Consider the following 14,129-nt stretch of genomic DNA (forward strand, 5'->3'; position numbering starts at 1 on the left):
TATTGGTCAACGGGGGGAGCAGTCCACGTGGTGAACAGTCCACTCGGATAATAAACAATCGGCATATTAGCCAAGGAGGCAAACACCCCCTTTGGCCACACAAATTTGAAGAAGCCTTCCCAGCCAAATGATTACATAGCATATCACAAAATAAATACGAAAAAGGAAAGAAAAAAATCTTCCAAGTTTTTTTCGTCCCCACTTCCTTTTCACAATCATCTTATTAACTATGGTAAAAAATTTTAACATTAAAACGTGTAAGCAACATGTATATACTACATTTCAAAAAAAAAAAGAAAGTGAAGAATAAAATTGTCTTTATCCTCCCTTCTGCAGTGGAGTTTTACGAATTTTAATAATTTCCTGGGAAGAGACTTTTTAAACATATCCGAACCCTTCACGGAAGAATACACTTGCTATCCTGTGTCATTCATTGGAAAAGATGACATGGAAAATGGAAACAAAAGTAACGGCTATTTTGTCCTGATTTTGCTTGTCAATCAATTCTGCTACATGGACACTGTCAGCTCAACCGACATTGTTAAGCACACCTCATGTGTATACATGATAAACGGATTATGTTACATGTTAAGAATGATTAATCGTGTGAGGAGCACGTTTAATTTCTTCGCCATGTGGGGCAACTCCTACACATCCCAGTAATACATCTTCCCTTTTTTTTTTTTTTTTTTTTTTTTTTTTTTTTTTTTTCTACCCCAAGTTATACTTCCACAGACGGCTCTAAATGCCCTAGCTAGGAGGCACATTTCATGGCCAATGCTTTTCGAAGTTTCTAACCCGTATACGGTAAGAATTCTTCCTTCCTCAAGGGGTCTGCTTCAAATGAAGCTAATTGAATGATGACCCCAAAGTGTAACAGAAGGGAGCTTCCTAAAACGAAACACCTGTTTTGAAAGTTACTCACGGATAACCAAACGTATCTACTACAAATTGCATTACAGGAAAAGCGCACACACAGTGGAGTTCTGGAGTTTATTTCAGATGAAGGGACATGTCACATGCCATACTGGGTAAGGGGTGGTAGACTAGCGCGAAAGGGCAACAACCGCCTAGGGAAAACAATGCGCATGAGAACGACGGACACGCGAGTGTGCAAATTTAATAGAGCACACATGAATGGTGTACCCATGTAGATTCTTGTTTATGGAATTTCTTCCATACCCTTCCTTCACAGATGATGCAACAACTGTGCCTGAAGGAAGGAGACATCGTGAGAGTCACCAGCGTTAGCCTACCCAAAGGCACTTTTGTTAAACTGAAGCCGTGCTCGACGGATTTTATGGAACTCTCCAATCACAGAGCTGTGTACAGTTACATAAGTTCAGGGTTAAGGGGGGTACCTCACCCACCCACCCCCTGGCCAACAAGAAAATATGTGTGTTGCTACATTTACAGTATCTGTTTGTGTATGATTGATTAGGCCAATATATGCAAAACGGTTTCCTTTTCTTTTTTTTTTTTTGTATCCATTCAGCCTTGAAACGGCACTGAGGAATTACGCCACCCTGACCATTGGCGACAATATCGTAATTCACTACTTGGGAAAGACATACGAGATAAAGATTGTGGTACAGTTTCTTTTTTTTTTTTTCGAAGCGGCCCGGAATGGTCCAAAGATGTATTTGTAGACGGAGCACTTTTTAGCAATCTATTCGGTGTGTCGCATCTACATATACACAACAATTTTTACTCTCCCCCCCCCTTTGGTACACAGGACTTGAAACCCGCCTTCGCTTGCACTATTATCGAAACGGACGTTGAGGTTGAATTTGAGGAGCCAGTGAACTACAACCAAAGTAATTACATTTGCACGTACCAACGTCTGCATTTATTTCTTCATCCATTTTAAGGTAATCAGTGCTACATACTTTCTACGTGCACTCACATCACAGGTGTGCAATATGTAGAGGAGCCCGTATCCGTGGAAGAAAGCGTAAATGGAAAAAATTAAAAAAAAAATAAAAATAAATAAACTATGAAGGGGAGACATGCCACTGTTATATGGAATCCATTTAGTATTAAATGGATCTACATACGTCAATTTCGTGTAGCCCTTTGGGCCCCCTCCCCTTGGCCAACACGCAAATTCGTGTGTACTTGTGCAAACATCACAAATGGGCTCTTAACCCTCTTTAGAAATTCAAAGGAAAGGGACAAAGGACGGATGGGAAAGTCTGCAAAACCAGTAAGAAGGATAAAGTCAAGCAGAAGGTTGTTGAAAATATAGAACCGTGGAAGGATAAGCTAGTTGGAGGAGTCAGGGTAATCCTTCAAACCATCGTTCAATAATACTTCTTTCCACGTAGATGAAATCCACATATAAGTGAAGTGCTAAAATGTGTTATCAAATGATCTCCCTTTTTAGACCAAGTGTGCCGAGTATGAAGATCTGCTAAGGAAGGGTCGTATCCCTGGAATAATCGGAAAATTCCAAGAGCGAAAAAACTAAGGATAGTCAAGGGCAGTGGACTTTTTTTTATACGTTTTGGCTCCTGTTCGGTTTGGCCCCATTTGTTTACCACGCTGAATGGAGCTTCTTCTCTTCATAAGGCATAATTCGAATTCGTGTAAATTTGTATACTTCATTATATATATATTTTTTTTTTTAACGTCACTTCTGCACATGCACAAATATTTTTTGTTAAAATGTGTTTCATGTATGATTAGCAACCTGCGACAAAAACAAAAAAAAAAAAAAAAAAAAAAAAATGCCAAAGGGGAAAAACTACCCAAAACGACCCGAAAAATGAAGGCCATTTTCGAAAAAAAAAAAAATTTTAAGTCACTTCATCCAATATGAATATCGAAAGCAATTGCTTCAAAACTTCTCGCAAATATATATATAGAGAAAAAATTGCATTGGTGTGATCGCGCCGTATCCATAAATGTATGCAGTAAGTGTAAACATTTGTGTGATTAGTTTTGGAAGAGTAGAACGCACGTGATAATGATAGCTTAACCCAATCAGCGTGATTTGGAATCAAGGGGAAAAAAAAATAAATAAATAAAATAAACCTTTGCGGCCCGCACTGAACGCGACAGGGATCCTCTACTCCATCAACAGTAAATCGTGAGAAGAACTAAATTGCATGAAAGAACGAGCAGTCAAACAGGTTATGTGACGGCATACCGCACCAAGCGCTAAAGAAGCAAAAAAGGAAGAACAAGGTTAATACCCCCACCATCCACAACAAGAGATTGCCCAACACGTTGTACGCATTACTTCAGAAAGGGGCCAATCAAAAATTGTGTGGAACCACCCAAAAACATCGCAATTATATCACATCGTAGCGCATCGTAGGGAAGCGCCATTTCCAATAGACCGACCAATTATACACCAAAATAAAAATAAGGCAACCGTTTAAAATGAACAAAAAATGTGAAGAGATAAAATTGAACTACTACACATGCTTGAATAGCAGCAAGAGGGATCCCGGCAGGTGCAGGGACGTGGAAGCCGAGCTCAGGGAATGCTCAAAAACGTAAGCGCGCGTAAATAAATATATGAGTATATGTTCGTATATATTATTATATTTATGCATACGGGAGCGGGGGAATCTTCTCTTTCGGACAAAGTTCAAAAGTAGAAGACCTCTTGATCGTTTTCCGTAAAGGGAATAGGAAAGTTTAAAAAAAAAAAAAGAGAGAGGGAGACGTCGAGAAGGAGAAACGGCGAGCATAAACGTTGCCCTCTCCATTCTTGAAGAGTGGCTTGCTAAGCGTAATGAACAGATAATCGTGTATCCCACCTTTTATGCACATATCATATGGTCTAGTGTGCCAACCTACCTCAAACGATAATTCATCATGCTTCTCTTCGTTACGTTCACCATAGGACAGGGGAGTCCTACTGTATAGACGAGATTAACAACCTTATGGATTGCTCCAGGTATGTTTACGCTCCACACAGTATGGGATTTATTCATATGAGAAAACCATGCTGTGACAGCCGTATGACGCGTAGTAGAATTTTCCGAATGAGCATTTCGTTTGTTCCACCACGATGTGTAAAACGGGACAAGTTACATCAAATACTTATTAATTCGTTTTGTTGATCCTCAATTTATTAGGAACCCTGACCCCACAGCTTGCGCGAAGGAGTTTTTCCTTTTCCGCGAGTGCAACCGACCGGATGGACCACACATGCTGATACAGGTTTATTGAAAAGCGCAAAAGGAGACAAAGAGGAAGTGCGGACGATCGCACACATGTCCACGTGCATGCATAGATATGTGTGCACCCTACACATGCGTACTCATCTGTATCTTCCCCTCCATCCCTCCTCCACCAACAGGACGGAAAATACGTAATTGCGAAGGAACACCTGGACAAGTACAACGTTAGCAGCGCAACCATAGCGCCAGTGGACGCCCCAGAAAGGATCAACTCCAACACAGCGGCATTTCTGGAAAAAATGAAAGAAACTTTACACTTAAAAAATTTTAAGGAAAAATTTGTTGCATACAAGTGGTGAATGTGTGGAAGCGCGGTTATCATAGGAAGAGGATTTTTTTATCCCTCCAGCATATTTTTTTTTTTTTTTTCTTGTTTTTTTAAAAATATAAGGGAGGCACAAGTGTTGTGTACTCCCCAATTTCGCACAGAATAATCCCACGTGATGGTATGTATGATGCATAGGTGGACGACTCACACGAATCTCTGCATTCCCGTGGAAGCCCGCCAAGTGGAAATGTCTCAACATTTGTTTAAATTTTGACACTTATACGGTATGGAAGAGTTTTATACCGACAACTGCATTGTTTGCGTCGTCAGATTAAAACGCTTCAAATGAGGTGGATAGGAAAAAAATAAAAATAAAAATAAAATAAAATAACTTTATAGTAACTTGGGCATAATTTATATAGTCCCACTGTTATGCGTTTTTTTTTTTTTTTTTTTTTTTTTCCCCTCCAAACAACAGTGTAAGTTTACGCAGTGGAGTGAATTCTCCTTTTTGAATAAAATAAAAAGGGGTGTGTACTCCTGTGGAGAATGCCCACACCCTGACTTCTTAAAAGGTTCTGTTCAATATACCCATGTAAGGCAATCACTACGGTGGCTTTATTTATATGCATGGAACACACTAAGATGGGCTGAAAATTGCCACCACCACCCACATTACAGCTTAAACTTCTTGCTGATGATGCCCTCGACGCCGTCCCGCTTTATAACCGCGTAATGCTCGTTGAAAACTTTGGACTTCATCCAGTTGACAATTTGGTATTCGGAGAATTTATTCTGCATAGCTGTTTTCATAAAAATTTGTAGAGGCAGGAAAACATTGTTCGGGTTCAAAATTTCCGTTTCATTTTCTGTTCCCGACTCGGCATCATTTCGGAAGGCCTTGGCAGATGCATTCTTTAGGTTTTCTCGTTGGATGGTCTGCTGTATGGTTCTTCTAACCAATTCGCAAAGGACTTCATGGCCACCTCTGAAGAGAGCTCGGTACCTAGCGAATTCCTTACTTAACTGTTTCGCGACAGCGAACCTTTGACAGGACACATAAGATTCAAGCAAAGTTGCAATTGCGTAATCTACATCTTTGGAGACAATTTGTTGAGACAATCTCATTTTTGCATTTGCCTCAGCAATACGAATAATACTTTCGATATGTCTTAAGGTTAATGGATACCCTCCGGATGCGCTAGCCTTTTGTCTAACTCGGCTATAAAAATTGGAAAGCTTTGCACTAATTTCTGCATAGGGCACATCTGACAAGCTCGGTTTACAGTTGGTCCTGGCATAAATGATATATTTCTGAAGTAGGTCCTGTGGAATTGGTTCATACGCAGAAGATGAAACAATCACATTTTTTAAATTTTCAATTCGTTTTTGATAATTTTGTGTGTTCTCCAATTTCGGATGACTCAACTGATGGTTCGTGACGACATACTCGGCTAGGTAAAAATCCTCGTCCACATTTGGAATATCTCTCAAAACGGTAATCAAGTCAAATCTACTTAAAATGGGGTCTGAAAGATCAACATTTTCTTTAAATGTCAATGTCGGGTCGTATCTACCATATATCGGATTTGCAGCAGCTATGACAGCGCATCTCGCTCTTAAGGTAGTCACAATACCAGCTTTGGAAATGGAGATGGATTGTTGTTCCATGGCTTCATGAATACTGACCCTATCCTTATCTGTCATTTTGTCAAATTCATCAATGATGCAGATTCCTTCATCCGCAAGTACTAATGCTCCTCCTTCTAATGTCCACTCGTTAGTTGTGTAGTCCTTTCTCACTCCGGCAGTTAAACCAACAGCGGAAGCTCCCTTACCAGTCGTGTAAACAGTTCTTAGATTAGTCTTATGAACATATTGCAAAACTTGTGACTTCCCTAACCCTGGGTCTCCTAAAAGGAGCACATTGATATCTCCTCTGATGGTATGCCCCCCTTTGAAATTGTTTAGAATATCTTTATTTTGAATTCCAAAGTTGCTATTGTCACTACTTTTTGCATTACTTTTATCTCCCCCCTTTTGAACTCCTCCAAATAATGCATAGGCAATGGACGTTTTGATATCTTTGTGTCCCCAAATAGCTGGTGCTATTGACGTGATGATTCTTTCCCTTATGTTTGGATCTTTGGACAATTTCAAAATATCCTTAATATCATCTTCTGTTAATTCGCTCAGTTGAATATCCTCTTTTCTCTCTATATTATTTGCTTCAATTTCTGTTTGCAAAATCGGGAATCCGTACTTTATGTTCAGTCCTATGTCGTACTTGGTTTTGTATATTCCTAGCACTTCTACTTCTTCTCCTGGTTTTACTTTATCTACTAAATCCCCTGTGACTATGACTTCCCTCTGTCTGGGTGCCCTACCGGCTGGAACAGAACTGGGTGATTCTTGCAGCGTAATTTTCTGAAAATCTGTATAAGCCGTTTTTATTCTGTCCACTGAGAAAGTGGCCGACTGGCAGTGTGGGCACCGTCTAGGAAGTACTGGTTTCTTCCCATCAGCAAAATAAATGGGCACTTCTGATAAGGTAGTATCACAAGAATTACACTTCAGGTACATGACTCTCAGTTTGGGTAATACGTAACCCCTCTTTATACATACCCCTGTGACTTTAATTAATGTGTTCAACTCAGTGCACCTTAAATTTCTCAACTGAGTAGAATATGGCCAGTCTTTCAGAACGACTTTACACAATCTTCCTTTGTACAGCTTTGGAGAAATTCTATAAGCCTCCACCATGAGGCATTCATGTAGTACTTCCAGTATTTGTTCTGGCTTAAATTCTATCCACTGTACTAAATTTTCACAATGGAATTGAATCAGATGCTTCGCTGATACGATCAGAGTGTGCTTATCATTTAAAATCATTTTTTCTATTTTGTCAATATAATACTGATGGGAGTTGTTCATACCTTCTTCTTCATTTCCTTCTGACTGGATAGATTGGTCCAAATTTATGCCCATGGAATCTTTTAAAGAGAACTTATGCAGAAAGTAGCGGAAACATGTATCTGCTGCTTGCTGATATCTTTCATCAAATATAACATCCTTTGGATTTACAGAGAGACATATTTTGGCACTTTCCAAATTTGACAAATCAGGAATATCTGTCTCCTCTGCTGAGAGATGCATATTTTCTCTCCTTTTTGCAACTTTTTCTGCAACTTTGTCAAAGATGTCTTCCTCCTCATCATCTCCTTCTAGCTGATCTTCTAGTGTCTTCCAAAATTTATTCTTTTCATATTTTCCTTCCTGCTTCCTTTGCATTTGTATGTGCCTTTCTGCTGCTCTTCTCGCTTTCAAGTTGTCTTCATAGTCCAATTCGTCATCGATAAAATCATCATCATACTCGTCATTGTCTAACCCCAAATTTCGGAGTTTTTGCATTTCCTTCTTTTCGTCATCTACGCCAAATATGAACCCTTCATCCTCTTCAAACAGACTCTCTCCTTCCAACTCCGCTTGTCTCTCTTCCTCGTTTAATCTACCTTCATCGTCCAACAGGTCTTCCTCGTCAATGTCGTACTTGTTCGACTCTAAGTCTTCCTCCAATTTTTTCTCCTTGTCCTGCTGTGTTTAGGTGATGAGGGGGGGGAGAAGAAAAGCATGACAGTAGGTAGCCAGTGGCGAGTTAAGTTACATGTGCAGTTCCCCTTTGATGAGAGCCATAAATATGCACACAGGGGGAAGATACAAAAAGAAAAAAAAAAATGGTGCACTAACATGTGCTATCGTTTGTGCCACTTTCCACGCCTATTAAGCATCTCTTGTATTACCTCCATTGTTGTGTGGAAAGGGTGGATCTTTTTTTATTTAAAAGGGAACCTCAAATGGGGGTGGGTGCAAAGCATCTACTTTTCTTCTATTCCTGCGATTGAAGGGTGTACACTTGTAGCATGCACACCACACAATTGTCACGTTCTCTGACTTTTAGGCTTTTTTCCCCTGCAATAATTTATTGTAATTCGCGCTTGCCTAGCAAGTTTGTTGCCTATCCCTGCAACTTTACACTGCTCAATATCAGCTCGTTGTGCTTTTGTTGGCACTCGCTCGCTTATGTATGTTTAGTGGTGTATATTTACAATTTTGCGCTATTATTTTTTTTTTTCCTCTTCCCCTTGAAAAAAAAGTGATATTTTTTTTTTTTTTTTTTTTTTTTTTTTTTTTTTGCATACGCTCATGCGATATAGCGGTTTTCCCCGCTAGACGTTGCCTTGAAAAGGGATTTGTAAATTTTGTGCAAAATAAATGTGTAATACGTCACAATGAACTGCGCGGATTGCCTCATCATGGATTATTTACCGATTGTTTTAAGATGAACCTTTTTGCTTTCTCCTCACCTTTTTTAAGTGCACATTGGAAATTTCTTTCTGAGTTTCTTCCGAATTCTTGAAAACTTTTTATTGCTAATTTGTTCTTTGGGAGTATGCCAAAAAATAATAACCCATGCCAAGGCAAACAAATGCACGTGTCTTAAGATGGCCTCTTTAATACTCCACAAAAGGTTCGTCCCTTCGATTCCAATCAGCAGCACATCTCCCGCCCAAGCAGGCACATACGTACGTGCGTACCGCTGTGTTCGGGAAATGTTACTTTACACCTTTTTATAGCGACCTCAGCTGCAGGAAAGCACGAAAGAACGAGAGAAAATAAAAAAAAAAATTTGATCAATTTAGTAGGGCAAACATATTCTTTCTCCTTTGGGGGGAAAAAAAATAAGCTGAAGAGTCACTTCCTTTTGGCGTGCTTCCCACCGCTTTGTTATTTTCCTTTGCGTGAGCATTTGAAAAAGTGCCAAAAATTTGAACAGTGCAATTTTTTGTATCCCAAATGGGTTAATTTATTCGTAAAAGGTATAAAAAGGGAGTATACACATTTTGCAGGTAAATCATCATACACAAGTGCTGTTCGCTTTTTTTATATTTCCTGACCCAAGGGGAAGGAGGGGCCATAGGAAAGCGTAAAAAGGGGAGAAAAACGTAAACGCGCATAAGGAAATATGGGAATACGCACGTGGGGATGAAAAACATGGGAATACTCACGCGATCATAGGAAAACCTCCTGAGTTAACACATAAAAAAAAAAACACTTCGGGGGAATAAGCAACATGGCAACGTGGCACATGTAATTCATTAAAAGATAATTGAAAAAAAAAAACGATATTTTAATTAAAATGATTAAAAAAAACAGAAAAAAAAAAAAAAATTAATGGGAAAAAATAATAGCAATTCTCTGGGGGGGAAAAAATAACAATCTTTTACAGGAACAACTTAAACAATTAAAGGGCGCTTAATTAAGTCATTTTGGTGTAAAGCGTCTGGCCTTTTCGTAACGACTTCGATTTTCACATCAAGTCGAAACAATTCGCGAACAGCACGTGGCCACTTCAACAACGGGAAGTTTTCTGCTGGGTCCACGTCTACTTACATGACATTCGTTTAATCATTGTCCAGTCAATTCCACTGCTTGCTGCCGATAACTGATCGCAAAAATAAAAAATAAAAAATGGAAAATTAAAATGTTTCAGCATATTTTAAATTACGCTTCGTCACATTTTTTTCACAACACTATTATATACTATGAGACAAAAGACATGGTATGCGCTCTTTTTATCACTCTCATATTCTGATATACCTGAACAGTTAATGCAAAGTTGGCAAAGGACATTGTGATCCCCAACTAGCAGATATACCTTGTCCATCATGTGCCTGGCAAAAAGGGATGTGTATGTAATTTAAAATCATGCCATGTAAGTGAAAAAGAAGAAAAAGAAAAAAAAAAAAAATAGCAATATAAATAAATTGCTACAAATTGATATGGATGATCGAAATTAATTTTCCTACCATCCGCAACTGCCCGTGCTGAAAATTCGTGGCTCCAGTTTTAATTTTATGTTATCCGATATGTTGCAAAGTAGGGACTCGGAATTGTCTAGGAAATAATCCTTCGTCATTACGTTGGCTGGTTGTAAGGGGAAAGGGACGGGGGATAAACGAGCACAAAGGTGTGCACATGTACGTATACATATATGTATATATGTGGTGCTCTGAAAATAGCACTACGAATTTGAAGCAAAAAAAAAAAAAAAAAATGTGAGTCTATCCGCAAGTAAGAGGAAGGGAGGACGGAAGGATGGGGCAACTTTCGTTTAACACTTAAGAACATTGAGCTAAAATCAACTGGTCCCAATTTAGTACCTTGTTTTTTCCTAGCGGAAAGGGGCTCGTCATTTTTTTTCCTCTTTTTAGATGAACTTTTATCATTGCTGTCTGATTCTGCACTAGACGATTTATCATCATTCATGTTTTCCTTTTTAACAATCTCTCCCTTCGTCTTGTTCTAGAAAAAGGGGTTCGTGGGTTCAGAAATGGGTAAGTAGTTCTTTATTCGCTTAAATGATACAAAATGAGCGAGATATAATTCGATGATGAAGGTGCGCACAAATAATGCGATATTGAGGTTCACTAAAAAGCCCATGTATATGCAGTATTCGAGGTGTATCTTCAGACTTACCTGGCTATTGCGTCTTTTTCTCGAATTGCAGTTTTCCCCATTCTGATCAGCTTTGTCATTCGTTTCTACGCTGTTCGCGTTTGCATCCTTAGAGCGCAATTCTTCATTTTTTTTCCTATTTTCCTCTTCCAGGAGATTTGTCAACACCTTGGCAACAATGTCGTTAATCTCTTTCTTCCTTTCGTACAGGGAATTCTCCTCCAAGTTAAAAATTTCTTCTAGCTTTTTTCGGACGTATCTTCTGCTTATTTGGGTAGCCGATTCTATTGAAACAAAGGATCTGCAGAAGGCGAGAGGGGGGGGGGGGGATTTTATTTCTCCAAAAATGTAAAGAAGTAAACGAAAACACTGTTGCAATTTTGTGAACTTGTGTGGAAAAAAAAAAAAAAACTGCCACGTAAAGACAAAACAAAAACAGGTGTAATCCATTCATTTGGAGTGAACAGAAGATTGTCTTTCCTATTCTCATATTTTATATTACCTTGTCGCCTTTTCCAGCTCCTCCGCGGATATGTCTTCAACACCCATTTTGAAAGAATTCAACCAAATGACCCCCAAAAAAAGAAAGGAGAAATTTTTAACCTTTTACACAATATTAAAAAAAATGTTCTACGTATATAGGCACGCAAAAATGGTACTGTTCCAATGTGATATCTCACAACTGAATTGAATAATTTTAAATTATTCAACTTAAATAAAAATGAGGAAAGATATGGCATATGCGAAAAGGCAAAAATAAAACAATAAAAAAAAAAATAAAAATAAAATGATAGAATATATTACGAACATTTAAAAATAAGGGGGGGGGGAAAAAAAAAAAAGCTTTTAAAAATAAGTGGGATGATCGGAAAGGGCATAAATTCGGAAAAATAATTGTTGCCTCGTGCAGAATGGGAAAATTTTTAGAGCGCATAAAAGAGGCAAATGAATTTCTTTCAGTTAGCCTGAGTCAGTGGCGTAGCTGCTTTTTCTGGTTACCGTGTTCCTCGCATTTGTTGCGTCCGTGTTTACCCTCCTTCCCTGTGGTGTATAGATGCTTATTCGATGCCACACAATCGCGTGGTACGCCTTTTCCGCTAAAATTGACTTACTTGTAAGAAGCCACATAAATTAAATTTCAGTTTTCCTACTACTGCGTTTGGTCATTCGTAAAATATATGTTCATAAAATTAAGGGTGATAAAATTGAGAAAAATTCATTCCAAGCTTAAAAATATTCCTTCGTCAAGGATTTTCCAACTGAGGTTTTTAGCAATTCGAAACTTTTTCACAAGGGAACAATATCACATTTAGTATACGCAAAAGGAAGAGCAGAGATGGTTTTTCTTTAAAGGGGCGAATTGAATGGTATATGTGTAGGACCCTTTTATACATTCTTAAAAATAAATGTGAAATGCTGTAAACTGCAATTTTGGAGCGTTCCCATGTGTAGTGTACGTGCTTTTGAGTATCACCTTATATAAATGTAACGTCACAGCGTATGAAAGGATTTTCATTTTTTTTATTTTCTCTATTGGCACACATTGCATATAAAAGTTCTTACCACACATGAGTATTTTTAAAGTTGTCAATCCTACGGAAATGTGTAAAAGATAAATAACAATCTTGTTGTGTTTTATTTATTCATTTATTCCCCCCCCCTGAGTGTAATAAAGTGAAAAAGTTCTTAAGAGAGAAAAAAAAAAAAAAAAACACACCCATGGAGTGTACAGTACATATATCTCCATTTTGCACTTAATCTTATGGGATCAAATTTTACACATAAGGAAAATGTTAAATCAGTCAATTATATAAATATGTACCGTGTAGCATATGATTAAAAAAACCGCAACATGTTGCGAATACCTTTTCTTATGCTTGTTTTGTTTTGTAGAGAATAAAATGTACGCGCAGAATGGAAATGTTTACACACACTTTTTCCATTTTTCACTTTTCTAAAATGGTCCTTTTCCTGCAAAACACCATTGTTAAGGAAAAATGCGCTAACAGTTAAGTAGAAGTGTTACCCATTTTTTTTCTTTTTATGGACTGTTAACAATCAATAAAGTGTGCCTCCAATTTGGTATGAAAAAAATCTAACAATGGGGAAAATATATTTAAAAAAATACCAAGTATGGATAATCAGGCAAATGTATCACCATTCATGCAGGATGATACCCCTGCCATCACCAGCCTTTACACCCATTGCAGGAACAATTGATATGTGAAACTGCGTGGAACTCTTTTTTATACACTTTTGCGTTTTTTAAAAGAATGACCTGAGGCTTTTCTTGTGCATACAAAATTTGTAAATATTGTCTTTCACGAGTGTATAATTTGAGGAAGTGCCTAACATTTGATAATTTTTTTTTTTTTTACACATTAAAGCAAAGGGGACGTGGCTCAGTCCTTGCCTGAGGGGGAGATTTAGTCGATGATTGTGCATTTCTCTCCTGCAATCTCACGAATTTGCGCTTTTTCGTTATACAATTTTTCTTTTTTTTGCACGTGTACCTTTTTTCCCCCTTTGAAAAAAGTGTAATATCTCAGCTAGCCAAAATGCTCCCCGCTGCACATTACATTTCGAAAAAAAAAAAAAAAAAAATTGCACTTAATATGCTGTGAACGTATATGAGAACGTGAAGAAATAAGCCGAAGCTTTGCCGCGGCTTTTTTTTTCTTCTTTCCCTTGGGGAGAAAAAATGGTAAAAGAAAAATAGCAAGAAGGGTCGATAAATAGCCGAAGCAGACAACACATATCACTGCGCACAAGGATTAATGCGAGCATACAATGCACTATTTTATTTGAACATAAAATAATTCATACATTTGAATACGTTGTTATCGAAAAATTGGGGCACACAATAGTGAAGCCTACGTGGACGGAAGAATTTAAAGCATGACCTTTTTTGGTTTTTATTTCCACGCAGAATTGCTTGTCTACACGTTTTGAAATTTTCGTGAAAAGTCAAAAAGTAAAATTGGGACTGATACATACCCGCTTGCACATCGAGAGGATAAAAAAAAAAAAAAGGTAACGTCAAACAAGCGCACAGAGATACACCTGTCAATTTAACGCGCTCAGGGCACTTGATAAAGGTGAACGTTACGAGTGAGGCTCACGAATCACCACTAAAGATAGAGCGCTTA

The 14,129-nt window shown here is 38.1% G+C and overlaps 4 protein-coding genes across 4 annotated transcripts; 2 read left to right on the forward strand and 2 right to left on the reverse strand.

The window, feature by feature from the left end:
• Nucleotides 1-229: 229 nt before the first annotated feature.
• On the forward strand, nucleotides 230-2,470 carry PKNH_1340000 (ubiquitin fusion degradation protein 1, putative; the record flags this gene model as incomplete). Its single annotated transcript, XM_039113562.1, has 10 exons — nucleotides 230-232; nucleotides 337-466; nucleotides 722-807; nucleotides 963-1,031; nucleotides 1,196-1,326; nucleotides 1,496-1,589; nucleotides 1,736-1,817; nucleotides 1,914-1,954; nucleotides 2,158-2,283; nucleotides 2,387-2,470. The coding sequence occupies 10 exons, from the start codon at nucleotides 230-232 to the stop codon at nucleotides 2,468-2,470; spliced, it is 846 nt and encodes a 281-aa protein (XP_038969938.1).
• A 917-nt stretch (nucleotides 2,471-3,387) lies between these two features.
• Nucleotides 3,388-4,495, forward strand: PKNH_1340100 (ATP synthase-associated protein, putative; the record flags this gene model as incomplete). The annotated part of the gene is made up of 4 exons (XM_039113563.1): nucleotides 3,388-3,503; nucleotides 3,857-3,910; nucleotides 4,092-4,176; nucleotides 4,316-4,495. 4 exons carry the CDS (start codon nucleotides 3,388-3,390, stop codon nucleotides 4,493-4,495), a joined length of 435 nt encoding a protein of 144 aa, XP_038969939.1.
• Nucleotides 4,496-5,139: 644 nt separating this feature from the next.
• PKNH_1340200 (DNA replication licensing factor MCM2, putative) lies at nucleotides 5,140-8,270 on the reverse strand (the record flags this gene model as incomplete). The annotated part of the gene is made up of 2 exons (XM_039113564.1): nucleotides 5,140-8,055; nucleotides 8,265-8,270. The coding sequence occupies 2 exons, from the start codon at nucleotides 8,268-8,270 to the stop codon at nucleotides 5,140-5,142; spliced, it is 2,922 nt and encodes a 973-aa protein (XP_038969940.1).
• Nucleotides 8,271-9,941: 1,671 nt separating this feature from the next.
• PKNH_1340300 (conserved protein, unknown function) lies at nucleotides 9,942-11,529 on the reverse strand (the record flags this gene model as incomplete). Its single annotated transcript, XM_039113565.1, has 6 exons — nucleotides 9,942-9,967; nucleotides 10,123-10,196; nucleotides 10,332-10,449; nucleotides 10,686-10,827; nucleotides 11,002-11,281; nucleotides 11,483-11,529. 6 exons carry the CDS (start codon nucleotides 11,527-11,529, stop codon nucleotides 9,942-9,944), a joined length of 687 nt encoding a protein of 228 aa, XP_038969941.1.
• Nucleotides 11,530-14,129: the final 2,600 nt, after the last annotated feature.

This window comes from Plasmodium knowlesi (assembly GCF_000006355.2).
Source record: "Plasmodium knowlesi strain H genome assembly, chromosome: 13".
In the NCBI taxonomy this organism is placed as follows: Eukaryota; Apicomplexa; class Aconoidasida; order Haemosporida; family Plasmodiidae; genus Plasmodium; species Plasmodium knowlesi.